The 16,936-nt window shown below is 38.8% G+C and overlaps 1 protein-coding gene and 1 pseudogene across 1 annotated transcript in view; both read right to left on the minus strand.

Moving 5' to 3' along the window:
- CP (ceruloplasmin (ferroxidase)) overlaps window positions 1-8,867 on the minus strand; it is a 90,613-nt gene extending 81,746 nt beyond the window's left edge. Inside the window, exon 1 of the mRNA XM_006895574.1 lies at window positions 8,722-8,867. Coding sequence (XP_006895636.1) covers window positions 8,722-8,867 — 146 coding nt within the window. The remainder of the gene's footprint in view (window positions 1-8,721) is intronic.
- Window positions 8,868-11,582: 2,715 nt separating this feature from the next.
- LOC102870864 overlaps window positions 11,583-16,936 on the minus strand; it is a 70,927-nt pseudogene continuing 65,573 nt past the window's right edge.

The raw sequence follows: 16,936 nt of genomic DNA on the forward strand, positions 1-16,936 counted from the left end.
GGGGGGGGCAGTCGTGATCTTTTTAATCACTTGCTATGCATCTAAGAGCTGGACAACGAACAATGATGACAGAAGAGTTGTGGTGTTGGAGAAGAGTACTGAATATTCCCTGGACTGCCCAAGAACAGATATGTCTTGGAGAAGTTCCTCAGAGGCAAGGATGGCGAAGATTCATTTCACATATTTTGGGCATGTTGGTAGAACTAGATACTCCTTGGAAAGGGACAGATACCATGCTAGGAATGGTCGGCAAAAGAGAAGAAGATCTTCAATGAGATGGATTAACACAATGACTGCATCAACAGGTTCAAGTATGTGAGAGATCATGAGGATAGTTCAGAATAGGATAGGGTTTATCTCTGTTGTTTATAAGGTCACCATAAATTGTACTTGACTTGATAACACATAACAAGTTTTTAAAGAGTTGCACTACAAAGACTGCTCTTTTCTGGCATTTTGAATCCATCAGTGACTCTGAGATAAAGAGATGGACAATTGTCTTGTGTGGACTTTACAGCCTCGGAAACCAGAGCTCTAGGAGTAAGAACCAACTCTAGAGCAGTGAGTATAAGTTTAACTAACTGCTAGTTATAGAGATAAATATGTAGAGTTAATATGGGGTCGATGTGGCATCCTGGGCTAAGTGTTGGGATGCCAACACAAAGGTTAGCAGTTCAAACTATCTACCAGCCACTCCAAGGGCCCAAACCAGGCCTTGGGTCATTGATGGTACTGCTCTGCTGTCCTGTGTGGTTTCAAGGAGTCGGGATTAACTGCGTGGTAGTACGTGAGTGAATACACACTATCATGCTTGCTAATTTTTATGACATACGTGCATTTAATTCTTATTTAAATATAAGAAATTATATTTTGTATATATCTTCCCCCCCCTCCTGATTTGCTGACGTGACAAACAGGCTTCAACCAAGTGTATAGCAGTCCTGAGTAGAAGGAAATTTCTCCCCACCTAAACCCATCAGAAATATTACAGTATTCACACTAGGCAAGTAAATTCTTTTCATACCTTTCCCCCAAATGTAAATATTTTCCTCTTAAGACAGATCAATACTCTCAGTTTCCCTATTTCTGCATGAGACTGACCAGCTCAGCTGCTGGTTTCTCTTCTTTCCTTCTGTCACCTGAATGATCTATCCTACAGCGTGAATTTATTTACATGAGGATCAAGGGAAAGGTTTTTTATTGCTGTTGTTGTTGTTATGTGCCGTCGAGTCGCTTGCAACTCATAGCGACCCTATGTACAACAGCCCTAAACTCTGCTCTGTCCTGTGCCAATCTCACCGCCTCTGACACAACCATTCTGATTACCCCAGTTACTAAATCAATCCACCTCATAGAGGGTCTTCCCCTCCTCCGCTGTCCCTCCACCCTCCCAAGCATGATGTCCCACTCCAAGGACCTGTCCCTCCTTACAACATGTCCAAAGTATGTCAGACGAAGCCTCAGAATCCTTGCCTCCAAGGAGTAACTTGGTTTAACCCTCTCCAGGATAAATCTGTTTTCTTGGTAATCCATGGTACATTCAATACTCTTCTCCAGATGTCATCTATTTTATTACTGCTCATAGTGACAGTATGAACGGCAGATCTGAACCTTGTCCTATCATGTGACATCTTCATGATTTCCTCCAAGCTCAAGTGCACTACTGTCATCACTCTATTAATCCATCTTGTCGAGGATTTTGCTCTCTTTCATTGACCTTTCCCAATGATGTCATTTCTCTAAGGGTGGCCCTTCTTGACAATGTGCCCAAAGGATGGGAAACAAAGAATCATTGTCCTTGTCACTAAGAAGCAATCTGGTTTCACTTTCTTCAAGGCAGATTTGACCGTTCTCTGGCAGTTCATGGGATATTTAATACACTTCCCTAACGCCATAATTCAAAGGGAAATTTTTTTTGGCAGCTCATAGGATATTCAATACTTTTCAGCAATAGCACAATTCAAATTCTTACTCACTCTTCCTTATTCATTGTCCAACTTTCACAAGCATATGAAGCAATTGCAAATATAGTAGTTTGAGGTGGATGCATTGTCGTCTTTAAATTGTCATCCTTAATCTTTAGCACTTTAAAGAGGTTCCTGAGAGTTTACCAATGCAACTCATCTTTTGACTGCTGCTCAAATGGATGTTGACTGTGAATTTGAGTAAAATGAAAACTCTTTCCCCATCTAGCATGATGTTGCCTATTGATCTAACGTTGCTGTTTGTACCATGGGATTTACAACCTCTGGAAACCTGCCAGAAGATCAGCTATGGTTTCCAGAGGTTGTAAATTGCACAAGAGGAGCTTGCCTAGCTTTCTCACATGAAGTAGCTGGTGGATTTGAACCGTATGCCTTTGGGATAGTAGTGCAGCTCCTTACTGTTGACTTTACCAGGGCTCCCAGGCTGTTGTTGAGTCTTCCTTTAATCTTGATGTCACATTCCTCATACAGCCAAACTTCTCAAATGATTTGCTAAGCATACAGATTTGAGTAAATGACTTAGTGCACAGATTGCATAACATGGAGAACCGTTACAACCATTACATACACCTTTCTAAATTTTAAACCAGATCCTGGATAAGATGGACTGATTCAGTGACTAGGGTAATGAGGATAGGTGTGACGAGAAGGCTGGTTCAAGACAGAGCAGGGTTCAGAGCTGTTGTACATAGGGTCGCTGGGAGTCACAAGTGACTTGATGGCACATAACTACAACAACAACAATAGCATTCCCTTGTTCTGTTTGAGTAATTGCTTTTGGTCAGTATGTAGATTTCAGATGAGCACAATTAAGTGCTGTCAGATTCCCATTCCTCTAAATGTTAGCCTTTATTTGCTGTGTTCCACACAGTCAAATGTCTTCTTGTAGTCATGAAGACACTAGTAAACTTTTTTCTGGTATTCACCGCTTTCAGCCCAATCCCATCCCATGTCAGCAATGTCCATGATCTCTTCTTAATCTAGTTTTAATTCTGGCAGTTTCTTATTCCTATTGATACACTGTCAGAAGATGTCAGAATATATTTTGAAACTTACTGTTGTTATTGTTGTTAGATACCTTTGAATTGAATATGACTCAGCAACCCTATGAACAAAACATAGGAACTCTGACAATCCTGAGCAATCTTCAACATCTCTGATACACTTAAATCCATTGCTTCAGTTACTGTGTCAATCTATTTGGTTGAGAATCTTCTTCTCTTTCACTCACCCTTTACATTTCCAAGTATGCTGTCCCTTTCCAAGGAATAATATCTCCTAGTGACGTGCCCAAAGTATTTCAGATGAAGCTTTGTTATCTTTGCTGCCAAGAAACACTCTAGTCATACCTTTTCCAAGACATACTTATTTGTTCTTTTGTCAGTCCATGGTTTATTCAGTACTCTTCTCCAACACCACAGATCAAAGGCTCCAATTCTTCTTCTGTCATCTTTATTCATTTTTCAGCTCTCACATGAATAGCAAGTCCTCAAACACATCATGACATAATTGTTTCTCCATAATTTAGATACATTCCTGACTGCAGACTTGGCCAGTGCAATATTTCTCCTGATTTCCTGACTGCTGGTACCAAGTATGCTGATTATGGATCCAAGTAAGATGAAGTTAACATTTTCAGTCTTTTCTCCATCTATCATGATGTTGCCTCTCAGTCCTGTGGTAAGAATTTTTGTTTTCTTGACATTGAGATACAATCCATATTGAAGGCTGGACTCTTTGATCTTTAGCAGCAGGCACTTGAAGTCCTTCTTACTCTCAGCAAGCAAGGTTGTGTTATCTGCATAAGTTATTGATGAGTTTCCCTCTGATCTTGGTACCATATTCTCCCTCATAGAGTCCACCTTCTCTAATTATTTGCTCAGCACACAGATTGAATAGGTATGGAGAAAGCATACAACCCTGACATACATCTTTCTTAATTCTAAACCATGTGGTGTTTTCTTGCTTTGCTTACCAGACAGTGCCTTGGTCTAAGTATCAGTTTCACGCGAGCACAATTGTGTCCTGGGATTCCCATTCTCCTCAGTGTTAGCCATAAGTTGTTATGCTCCACGCAGTCAAATGGCTTTGCTTAGTAAATAATGTACAAATAGAGTTTTTTAAAATAGAGAATGCTCGATATAGAGAAGCCAAAATGAAGAGAAGAAATGATGAAGGAAGAGGTGAGGAGAAGATTTCAAAGGGCAGCTTGAGAAGGCAAAGTATTATAACAAATTGTTCAAAGAACTATAGTTAGAATATAAAAATGGCGGACTTGCTCAGCATTTCTCAAGCTGAACAAATCAAGCCTCAAGTTGCAGTACTTAGGAATTCTATAGGCAAAATCTTGAGTGATGCAAGAAACATCAAAAGAAGAGGAAAGGAAAACAGAGAGTCATTCTGTATTAAAAAAAAAAAAAAAGAAAAGATCAACACTGAACCATTTCCCTGAAGGCACTGGCATAAAAATAAGACACCAGGAATAGACAGAATACCAATTGAGGAAAAAAAAAAAAGAAGTAGAAGAATACCAGTTGAGGCATGTCAGCAAACAGATGCAGCCCTGGGGTGTTCACTAGTCTATGCCAAGAAATGTTGAAGACAGCTAGCTGGCTGTCTGACTAGGAGGGATCCGTATTTGTTCCCACTCCAAGAAAAGGTGAGCCAACAAAATGTGGAAATTATTAGATGATATAATCAATATCACATGTAAGCTTTTATAAAATGATTTATAGTTTCTTTACTTGATCTTAGCCAAAAGGCTGAGAAGCAATTTATAGCTTCTTTCATTTATTTATTTAAATTATTATGCTAGCTTATTTACAAAATTTGAATATATTGTTTTCCAGAACAGATTCTTCCAATTTCCCCTTGTTGTTGTTGTTATGTGCCATCGAGTCGTTTGCGACGCATAGCGACCCTATGTACAACAGCCCTAAACTCTGCTCTATCCTGTGCCAATCGCATTGCCTCTGACACACCCATCCCGATTACCCCAGTCACTGAATCAATCCACCTCATAGAGGGTCTTCCCCTCCTGGACTTTCGTCCCTCTCCAAGGACCTGTCTCTCCTTACAACATGTCCAAAGTATGTTAGACGGAGCCTCAGAATCCTTGACTCCAAGGAGTAGCCTGGTTTAACCCTCTCCAGGATGAATCTGTTTGTTTTCCTGGCAGTCCATGGTACATTCAATACTCTTCTCCAGCACCACAGCTCAAAGGCATCAATTCTCCTTCTATCCTCCCTAGTCATTGTCCAACTCTCTGATGCATAGCAAGTGATTGCAAAGACCATGGCCTGTATCAGGCGCACCTTAGTCTCCAGAGAGACACCGTTGCTCTTGAGTACTTTAGAGAGGTCCCTAACCACAGACTTTCCCATCATGATATGTTTTTTGATTTCCTGGCTGCTGGTGCCAAGAGTGTTGACCGTGGAGCCGAGCAAACTGAAGCTGTGGACAATCTCAATCTCTTCACCATTCATCCTGATGCTACCAATTTGTCCAGTGGTGAGAATCTTTGTCTTCTTAACATTGATCCTCAGTCCATACTGAAGGTTGTAGTCTTTGACCCTCTGCAGCCAATTTCCCTTACCCCTCATCAAATTGCACAACCCCAATGATTAATCCTCCATCCCCTTGCACATTCTCATCCCTCTGCTTCCACCCCCTCCATCCTTATACTCATTCTACAGTAATGGTTTTATACAATATTTGACCTTGTGGGACTGAGTTAGTGCACTCAGCATAATGCTCTCCAGCTCCTCCCAAGTTAGGGAATAATTTACAAAATCCTTGCTCCTGCCTGCTGCATAGTATTCCATTGTGTGAATGTACCATCGTTTCCTAATTCTTCTGTTTGTGGTTGGACATCTAGGCCGTTTCCATGTTCTTGTGATGGTGAATAATGCTGCTATGAACACTGGTGCTTTTATTAATTCATTGTCATTCATTCACACACACAACAGAACTTAGTTCTATTCTGATATCTGAAAGGTCCCTTGGTCCAATCCACCATCTGCTTCATGGGAGGGAAGTCTGCTTTCATGAAGGTTTACAGCTTCTGAAATCAGACAGAGGGTTACTGGAGGGTTACTCTACTGTGGCAGGTTTCATCGCTTCTGGGGCTCAGGGACCAGGACAGACGTCCTGTCATCTCAGTGCGTATTTTTCATCTTTGTCATCTTGAATCTTCAAGATCAATATCCAGATAAAACCAGCTCTGTCAAAATCTGTCTTAAACTCTTCTCATGCCCGATGTTTCAACCTGTTGCTCTTCCCTCTTCTTCAGCCACCACATAACTAGGAGTGCCCCCCCATCAAGCTTGGGTGACCGACCTGGGTATGCTGTTAATCAGGAACCAATTTACTTCGGCTACACGGAAGGATTAGCAGAGGATTGCCAAAGCCTGCTGAAGCTGTTTCACTGTTCACATGCATGGAGGGGAAAGTTCACAGGCTGGCTGAACAGTCCTATCTGGATTTGCGTGGCTATTGTTCCAAGAGATTGGACATTATGAACCAAATGACAGAAAGACAGCTGAAACTTAGTAACTGGAAGGTGTCCTACGGTGACCTAGAGGTAAGAAGCTGTGCTGCAATCCTCAAGGCACAAGGAGTCAACCAGTTGTTCTGTGGGAGAAGGATGCGCAATCTCCTCCCGTGTGATTAACCGCCTCTGAAAACTGCTCAGAGGGTCAACTCTAGATCGGTTTGATTCCAAGGTGCAACACAACAGCAATGGGGAAAGAAGTCATGCTCTTTGTATAACTTCCTAGCATAGGCAGACCACAAAATAAAACATTTGACAATATAGAACTTTTTACGTGCTCTCTTTCCATTCAACAAACAAACAAATAAACAAACAAACAAATCTTAACAAACTCTGTCTTCCCTCTATTCTCTAACTTTTAGGATTATTTTGGAACTTTTGGGGCAGTATCTTATACATTGATTGCTCTCAGTAAAGGTGATTTGATCTTTTACTATGAACAATGGTAAAGTAGCGGTAGATGGGGCATGGAACTGGACAGTACTCTGCCCCTCTCCCCATATGCCCAACTTTTTCCTTAAAAATGAAAAAAAAAAAATGTGGATTTACATTATACAGAATCAAGAAAAATGTTGAATCAATACAAACTAGTACTTCTGGTAAAACTGTGAAAATGCCATATCTAAGAAGTAAAATTTCAAAACCAGGCCTGAAAAAAAAAAAAAGAAAGAAAAATCATAACAACTGCAAATTATACTATTTTTATTTGTAATAATATTTAGGTCAGAAACCTTCCTTACTGTGTATTACTAAAGTGATAGCTTAAAATTTAGTATTATCAGATGCATATTTATCTTTTGTATTAAAAATTTCAAGCACATGTAAAACTCAAGAGAACAGCAGTATATATGCATTACTATAGTCAACAATTATGAAATTGGACATATTTGTTTTCTATATTCTAAAAGTACACTCTTGGCATTATATGTATCATAACAATCTGAACAAGGGGTGCAATGTGGGTGGGCTGAGGAAGGGGTAGGATTAGGGGGAAGATAATGTGCAACAATGAGAAAAAATAATGAAAGATAAGTAAAAGCATACTCTTAGCAGAAAATTTTCATGCAGATCATTTATGCTTTTATAATCACTAGCATACAATTTATTTTTTAAAAATGCAGGGAGTACTGGTTTTGAATAGCTATTTCAGTTTGGTGGTAAATACTTAATTAAATTAATTGAAAGTACTGACCTCAGTACTATTATAGGCGTATTTGTATTACAGAAAATTTCAAGGGGAAATGAATTCTTGTTCTGTGCAATTGAAATACAGAAACATTTAAACTAAGGAGATTTTTATTTTCTTGGCCACTATAATAACTAGCCAACATTTTGTGTACGTATGATATGCCAAACATTGCACTAAGGGCAATGTTATATAGGTACCTGGTCTTCAAATAAACCTTTGAGGTTCCCTTCTTAGTTGCATTTTATAGATTAGGATTCTGAGGCTGAGAGAGATTAATTCAAATAATTATCCAGTTATCTCAGCGAGGATTGGGCAGAATCAATTAGTTTTCCATATTTCAAGTGTTATTTTAAAAATTGTATTTAAGTTCTATGAATATTATTTTGAAGACCATAAAAGTTTGTTACTGTCTGTAGAAAGCATGTGAAGATGCACTTATAACAGCAAAGCAATGCTTAGCTTTGTCCAGACACAAGAAGCCAGGAGAAAAACCCCAAACTTGAATTAACACCCTCATTTGAAGAACTAACTTCCAGAATTGCAAGACAATACATTTCTTTAAGGTAAAAGGAAAAAGAATGAAAAGCATTTTCTGTTTATGCCCAGGGAAAAGCAGTGCAGCAACATCTTCAACAGTCATTGTTTAAATGAATGAACTTTTACACAGATAGACTAAACACTGATGGGAAATGAATTAACCACCAGAAGGATTACAAGAAGGCACCACATTTGCCCAGATGAAAGGAAAAGATCAAGGTGAACTTTTGAATGAATAAAAAAATGTAAAAATTTTAAAAAAATACTTGAAAAATATTTAAAAATGTAAAATTCTGAAAAAACAGCATTTTAAAAATTTACAGGAGATGAATGAAAATGGCTTGAGTTTCTAGATTTTGTATTTTCTATATGTAACAAATCAGATAAGTAGCCCACGTTATTTGCCCTTAGACTAAAACATGCATTTGATCTACAAACAACAAAAAATTGTGACTTACTTGCCAGCTGCAATAAGTTCCTTCTCTCCGTAGTCAGAGGAGTATTTCCAGGTTGTTTCAACAATCCCAATGTAGTAATGCTTGTCTTTTGTCCAGACTGAGGGGCTATATGCAACCAAAAAAATACCAAGCAGCAAAATCTTCATTATTTTTTTTCCCCCGTCTTGGGACCTTGAAAGTGTGAAATGAAATCAGAAGCAACTAATTTTATAAATAAGAATTTCTCAATTTATTTGCCTTGTTGACACAATTTGATGTTGCACAAGAGGAAATTGTTTCATGAAAGTAAATAGCATTTTCCAATTCTGTCTGCTTCTCGGAAAACCAGGAAAAATAGTTATTTGTTGCCAAACTTCTCTGATTACCGGTAAAAAGCTGACAGTTATTGTTGGAGGCACTAGAGTGTTGAGACTTGGTTTCTTCTTGTGTTTATCGTTTACATTCCAGGAAGGCAGAGACCATCTCTAAAAGCTTCCTTTGTTCCTCCAATAACACGCCACAGCACAGTGCCGAGCAGCCAGCAAACTTTTAATAGAGCAGGATACAAAACAAATCAAAGCATGTAGCAGTGTATTGCTTCTAAAACCTTAGCACAAACTTATTTAAGATAAAAAACCATGCTATTCAGTGTAGCAAGCTTAACTAATGAAAAAGAAAATCTTCACTTTGAAAGATTTACTGATTCAGTGAGTTCCTGAGCACAGCTCTAAGCATACAAGAATCTTACCAGACTCTATATATGGCTAGATGGCATATAACTAGAAGAGTGTAATGACTGATAGTTCCATTTTTATAAAAATGTGTTTCTTCATTGTGTTAAAAGGTGGTATAGTCCACAGGAGCTCTGAGTCTACTGCAAACAGAAAGACGGTGGAAGTCCCCCAACGTATTCTGGCAGTTCAAATCCACCAGTGACTCCTTTGTAAAAAGATGCTGTCTTTTCCTGTGTGATTTACAGCTATGAGTTTGTTCTGGCTGATGGCAATGAGTGAGAGAACATTTGTCTGTTTCAGTTATGTGAAATCATGGGTCCTTTTGTGATTGATTTATTTCACTCAATGTAATGCTTACACAGCTCATGCATCCTGCTGCATGTATTAGGAATTAATTTCTCTGTATGACTGAATGATACTCATTTTATGACTATAGAATATTTGTCCCTTCATCTGTTGATAGTCATTTAAGCTGTTTCTCGGCTACTGTGAGCAGCACTGCAATGAACACAGGTGTGAAAGTTTGTATTCTTGATTTTCTTTTGTGCATAATTAGGATTCGGATATTTGAATAATTAACTTTTTGAGCAGTAGTCAAACTATATTCCACAGTTATTTGTATAATTTTTACTTTTCATTCCCAGAAGCAATATATGAATACTTCAATGTCTCTAGGTAATTTCACTTTAATCAGCAAAGAAATCAGCCATCAGTAAATATGTCTTCCATGACATAGGTTAGACTTAATAAATATAAAATATGCTAATTTAGATATTTGGGATATATTTTTGATGTGGACATGAATTTCAGAATGGAAGATTTTTTAAAAAAAATTCTTTTTATGGGGGGAGGAGTGGGCAGGGAGAAAAGTGCAACAATGAGTGAATGGAAATCCAAAGTCTCTGTAAATTTTCATTAAAATTAATTAAAAAAACTCTTTTTATTATTTGTGTGTGTGTGTGTGTGTGTGTGTGTGCGCGCGCGCGCGCGCGTGCCATCAAATTGGATCTGTCTGGTACAAGAGGCGATTGTCCCTCCTTCTCCAGCAGGGCTTCTGGTGGAGTCGAACCACGCGCCTCTGGGATTGAAGTCAGAGCGGAAGACTTTTTAAAATATTACATTGCTGTCTTTCCATTGCTGATCTCTAATGTTTGTCTAACACTACAAAGTAGGGTGTCGTTTTCTTTAACTAAAGAAAATCCTGATAGTTACACTGAACATTTTTTGCTAAAGTAGCTTTTTTTTTTTCCTTTCAAGTGTTTTGTAACTATTTGCCACAGTATTATGTAACTATTTGCCAAGGGCTGTTTGCTGAAATAGATAGGTATAGAAGAAAAGTGCCCTGTTGTTTGAAGAATTAATTTAACAAATATCATTGTACAAGTCTTCTGTGTGCCAGGCCCTGTTCTAGGAATGGGCCTCCACTGAATGTGTGCATACAATTGATGTGAGTTTCTACTGCTGTGGAACATAAGGTTGCACTTGAAGAAGCCAGTAATGTACAAACGAAAAGGGAAGTAAGACAGTATTAGTCACAAATACTTTGGAGGAAAAGAAATTGAGGCAAGGCAGTAATGAGTGCTGGGGAATCCATAAACATGAAGATAAAAATCTGACACCAGCACATGAGCCTCTGAGTCTCAATCTCTTCATGTGCAAAACTCCAATCTTACAGACTTGTTATTCAAAGTCACTGAATTGGTTCATGTTAAGGCATGCAGTGGAAGAGGGCCTCACCCCACCCAACCAGCAAAAACCTCATTTTGATTGAAAAAGCCAAGTACATCCCCCTGCAAGAACCGCCTTACACCACCGTGTCCTTAATACTCATTGAGGGGGAGCTGAAACCTTTCCCAGACTCCTCTGGCCAAGCCCTGTACCTTGTAAAATGCTGCTGCCCAAAGGGCCTTCTTCCCCACCCCAGTGGGGTATAAAGGTCTTACTTGAGCAGTTCATTCTCCAGCTGGGGGATTTTCATTTTTACTTTTCCTCTGTAATTGGCAGGAAGCCACTCTGAGCCAGCAGCTGTCATTGCTTCTCATTCTCTGCTCAGTGCACCCACAGAGCTCTCTGCAAGAGGGAAGGATAATGATCTGAGCATAGCAACCAGCCCTGAGGTCACTTCTGCAAATTCTACCCCAAAATGGTTCAGATGCTCATCAAGGCCTCCAGGGCTGCACACTCTGACTGGTGGTGAAAGGAAATGGTTAAAGAGACGGTTCCTCCTCTGGCCAGCGCTAGTGAACATGACGCAGGAAGGGTCATGAGGGCATATCTCTGTTCTGTTTGTGACACTTCTCTCCCAATCAAAAGGCATGTGCAGCAGGAAGCTGGGAGAAGTGCTCTGCTCGCAGCTGAGAGAATTGTTTGAAAAAGAAGAGAGGCCACCATGGGGCGCTGATAAAGAGGCACTCCTTGGCAGAGTCCTCAAAGGCTTCAAACCCCTTACAGGATTGAAGACCTGGTCCTTATAACGAATGATTCTGTGTTTCAGGAATTTCTGAATTCAAGGAAGGCAACCCAACCTCCCAAGAAGGATGTGTGTGTGTGTGTGTGTGTGTGTGTGTGTGTGTGTGTGTGTGAATTAACAAAGAAGAGCAGGGGAGGGGTGACAAGGGGGAGAATAGGGGATACTGGGTGCGGAGAAGGGTGATCAGAAGAGGTTTAATAGCATAGGTTACAGGGGGTGGGGAAAGGAAAAGAAAAAAAGAATTTTAAACTGATCCAAATAGTCTTTGTTTCTTTGCCCAGTTTTACCTCAGAACCCCAAGACATGCTGTTACAGTTTATTATAGTTACTACAAGCCGTTTCATAACTTGGGTAGAGTTACACAGCTCATGTTCTAATGATTCTACGTGATTCAATTCTTTGCTGTCTTAAAGATTTCTGGACGGAATGAACCGTTTCTGTAACTAGCCTGAGGCACAGAATGGTTACAATCGAGGAAGCACGTTTCTTTAGAGAATGTAGCTTCAGCTTATTTCTGTCTGACATGAAGCACCTCTCTTTACTACACTATTCCTGCAGATCCCCTTGAGTCTCATTCTGTGAGAACTGCTCTTATGTAACCTCTGTTCATGACAAAATTGTTAAGAAGCAAACAGCCAAGGAATGCCCTTCAATTTGTAGGAGCCAGAGATGGCTGGGTGTAAAATAGTAGGACAGTCTATCTGTGACCTGTTAGACCAATCCATTACTTTCTTTTTTATAGGAAAGTCTGCAACTCTGGAATTTTATAGGTGTGTATAGTCATCGATAGAGTTCGATAATGAATATCCTTATTTGACCCAGCATGGTGAGAGTTGTTCTGTTGGCCAGTTCCTGATTGTGAAGGGGCCACTGGCCACCCATTTGTGGATCACAGCCTAGTCCATCAACTCCTGGCATGCTCAGTGCTCAGAGCAGGGCAACAGAGAAAGCTTAAACTCTAATCTAACTCTTTCACTCCTGTTCTCCCATTATTGTCAATGATCTAGAAATCAAAGCATGTAATTTATTAACAGTGAAAAAAAATCACATTATTTGAACTACTCTTAGAAAAGATTAGAGGCAAACTTAGTCACTGGACTTGATTACATAGATCTTCAAGTAAGAGCTTTTCTTGTAATGTTTTCTTCTGTGAACATCCTTGCCTCCAAGCCTTCCTGCTTCTACCTCAGGCTGACCTCAGTGTCTCTGAGGTTGAGAATAGTTGCTTTGGTATGCATAATGCTGACCACACTTACCACTTCATGTTATAATGAATTCTTTATGTGACTTTTTGCCTCAAATCAATTGGGCTTTCTAGAGTCAATGACTGCACTATTTTGTACAAATTCCAAGCATTTACTGTATTGCCTGACATAGTTGTTTTTGGTGGGGTTTTTTTTTTCTTTCTTTTAGAAAAACCCCAACAAAACTACAGAACTGTATGAAGAAGGCTTGGGTTTTTTTTTTTTTTAAGCCAAGGGGAACATCAGTACATCAGTGTACCTGTCACAGTTTTCCAGAGGACAATGCATCCCTGAACTCTCTGGTTCAGGAACTTGAGCCCTTGAACCCTATAGTCCCCAGGCCAAGAGAGAAGCACCGATGTAAAGGTTTCTGAAAGAATATTACCCACCCCTGGGCATTACTCAATAGTAACAGCCTAATATCCACCAAGAAAAGCTTCACATAACATCAAGAAAGCAGCAGGCAATTTCAAACATTATGAAAAAACAAAATAATCCTCCAAAGCAGAGCATATTGTAGTCCTAAAGTACTGAAGAGCAATGGTGTTTCTCTGGAGACTAAGGTGTGTCTGATACAGGCCATGGTCTTCACAATCACTTGTTATGCATCAGAGAGTTGGACAATGACCAAGGAGGATAGAGGAATTGATGCCTTTGAGCTGTGGTGCTGGAGAAGAGTATTGAGAGTACCATGGACTGCTAGGAAAACAAACATATTCGTCCTGGAAAGGGTTAAACCGGGTGGTTCCTTGGAGGCAAGGATTCTAAGGCTCCATCTAACATACTTTGGACATGTTGTGAGGAGAGACTGGTCCTTGGAGAAGGACATCATGCTTGGGAGGGTGGAAGGACAACGCAGGAGGGAAAGGTCCTCTATGAGGTGGATTGATTCAGCGACTGGGATAATCGGGATGGGAGTGTCAGAGACAGTGCGATTGGCACAGGACAGAGCGGAGTTTAGGGCTGTTGTACATAGGGTCACTATGAGTCGCAAGTGACTCGAGGGCACATAGCAACAACAACAACAACAATGCATACCCTAGGCAAAGAAACCAAGAAAAATATATGTTGATGCAGAGTTATTGGAACAGCTACAGAAGAAAATGCAAATGATGGAAAAAACAATGATAACCATTAAGAAAGTAAATATTGCAAAGACAGAAATCCAGAAGAAATGTATTGATGAGGAGGAACGTGAACAACTGTGGAAGAAAATAGGAAAAATGGAAGAAAGAATTGATAGTGTAGTTGAAGAGGTCAAGAAGTTAAAAAAAAATAATCTCAAGCCAGAAAGGATACAGCCAACACAGTACTGCAAATAACTGAAGTGCACTGAAAACACAATCCAGAGTATTAAGACCGTAGAACTGTCTGACACACTGGAGGGACAAAAAAGTGGAGCAGAAGAAACAGAACAGAAAGTGAGTGAGTTGGAAGTCAATAATCTCAATGGAAACATACTAGATGAAAAATCAGACATAAGATGTAAAGAAAACATTGGAATCATATGGGATGACATAAAAAAGGAACAGAATACGTATAACTGGGATTACAGAACATGAGAGGGATCAGGATATCATTGAGAAAATTGCAGTAGAAGTACTAAAATAAAACTTTCCAGGTATTATGAAGAACAGAGAAATCCACATTCAAGACACTCAGAAAACGCCAACCGAATAGACTAGACCCAAAAGAAAAACCATCAAGACATATCAAATTCTCCAAAATCAAAGATAAAGATGGAATACTCAAAGAGTCACTTACAAAGAAGAAACCATTAGATTAAGTTCTGATTGATCATCAGAAACCATTCAAGCAAGAAGACAATGAGATGATATATACAGAACATGGAAAGAAAACAATTTCCAGCAGAGGATCCTGTATCCAGCAGAGATTTCCATCAAATATGAAGGAGAAATCAGAACCTTTCCAGAAAAAAAAGAATGTAAGGAACCTCTAAAAATAAGACAACTCTACAAAAAATTCTAAGGGAAGTTCTACAAACAGAGACACCAAAAGAAAGTGGATGAACCATAGGAACCAGAAACAACAGAAAAAGAAACAGAGCAAAAAGACAACAATAAAAACCTGGCCTTCAAATAATCACATTTAATGTGAATGGACTAAATGTACCAATTAAGAGAAAAAGAGTAGAAGAACAGATTAACTCCCTCCCCAAACACTTCATTAATATGTTCTCTATAAAAGACACCATCTTAGAGATGAAGAGAAAGATAGACTCAAAATCAGAGGCTGGGGGAAAAATATACCAAGCAAATGACATCCACCAAGAAGCAGAAGTGGCAATGCTAATCTCTGATAAAATAGACTTCAGAATGAAAACCACTATTAAAGAGAAAGAAGGTCACTATATAATGATTAAAGTTACAATAGGTCAAGAAGACATAACCTTGGTCAACATCTATGTACCAAATGATAGATCTGTAAAATACATAAAACAATGGTGAACAGAATTGAAGAAAGAAACAGCACAATAGTGGTAGGAGACTTTAATACATCACTCTCAGCAAAGGATAGACTAACTCATAAGAAACTGAACAAAGATGCAGAAGATCTAAATAATACAATCAGCCAACTTGACTTTGTGGATGTATTCAGGGTACTGCACTCAACTAAAAATAAATTTACTTTCTTCTCATGTGCACATGGTACATTCTCCAGAATTGATGATGTGTTAGATACAAAGGAAGCCTCAAAGCATTAAAAAAATATTTAAATAATACAAAGTATCTTCTCATACAGCAAGAGGATAAAGTTTATAAAAACACCTATGTGAAAGCTAAATAATACACTGCTAGAAAATGATTGTGCTATAAAGATAGAAGATAGAAAGAATGAAATAGAAAAGTTCTTAGAAACAGATGAAAATGAAAACACAACATACCAAAACCTCTGGAATGCAGCTAAGGCAGTCCTCAGAAGCCATTTCATAGCAATAAGCACAGATATAATAAAGGAACAAAGAGGCAAAATTAATGATCTCTAACTCAACACCTTCATCAGCTAGAAAAAGAATAATAATTTATTTCCACAGGCTCTAGAAGAAAGGATAATGACAAGGATAAGAGCTGAAATCGATGAGTTTTAGAACAGAAAAACAGTTGAAACCATCAACAAGACCAGAAGCTGGTTTTTCAAAGGGTCAATAAAATTGACAAACCACTGGCAAACTTAACAAAAACATAAAAAAGAGAAAACACAAATAGCTTGAGTAAGAAACTATAGAGATTACATCACAAAAGAACCAGGTGAAAGTAAATTTATAATATCAGAATATTATGAATAAATAGAATCTAATAAATTTGATAACCTAGGGGAAATAGATAAATTCTTTCAAATTCATACCCACCCAGATTCATATGGACAGATGTAGAATGCTTGAAGAGAACCATCACAAAAGAAAAAATTGAGCAGGTCATAAAATCACTCCTCCACAAAAAAAATCCTGGATCAGATAGCTTTATAGCTGAATTCTACCAAACATTCAGAGAATATCTATCATCAATTCTACTTAAATTATTTACAAAAACAGAAAAAGAAGGAACACTCTCAGAGATATTTAAAAGCAAGCATAAATCTAATACAAAACCCAGGCAAAGATATTACCAAAAAAAGAGAAAACTACAATATTCATATGCAAAAATCATTAAGAAAATCTTGGCCAGCAGAATCCAATGTTGTTGTTGTTGTTATGTGCCATCGAGTTGCTTGTGACTCATAGCGACCCTATGTACAACAGCCGTAAACTCCGCTCTGTCCTGTGCCAA

The sequence above is a fragment of the Elephantulus edwardii genome, unplaced genomic scaffold, assembly GCF_000299155.1.
Source record: "Elephantulus edwardii isolate Elephantulus edwardi_28Jun2011 unplaced genomic scaffold, EleEdw1.0 scaffold00169, whole genome shotgun sequence".
Taxonomy (NCBI): domain Eukaryota; kingdom Metazoa; phylum Chordata; class Mammalia; order Macroscelidea; family Macroscelididae; genus Elephantulus; species Elephantulus edwardii.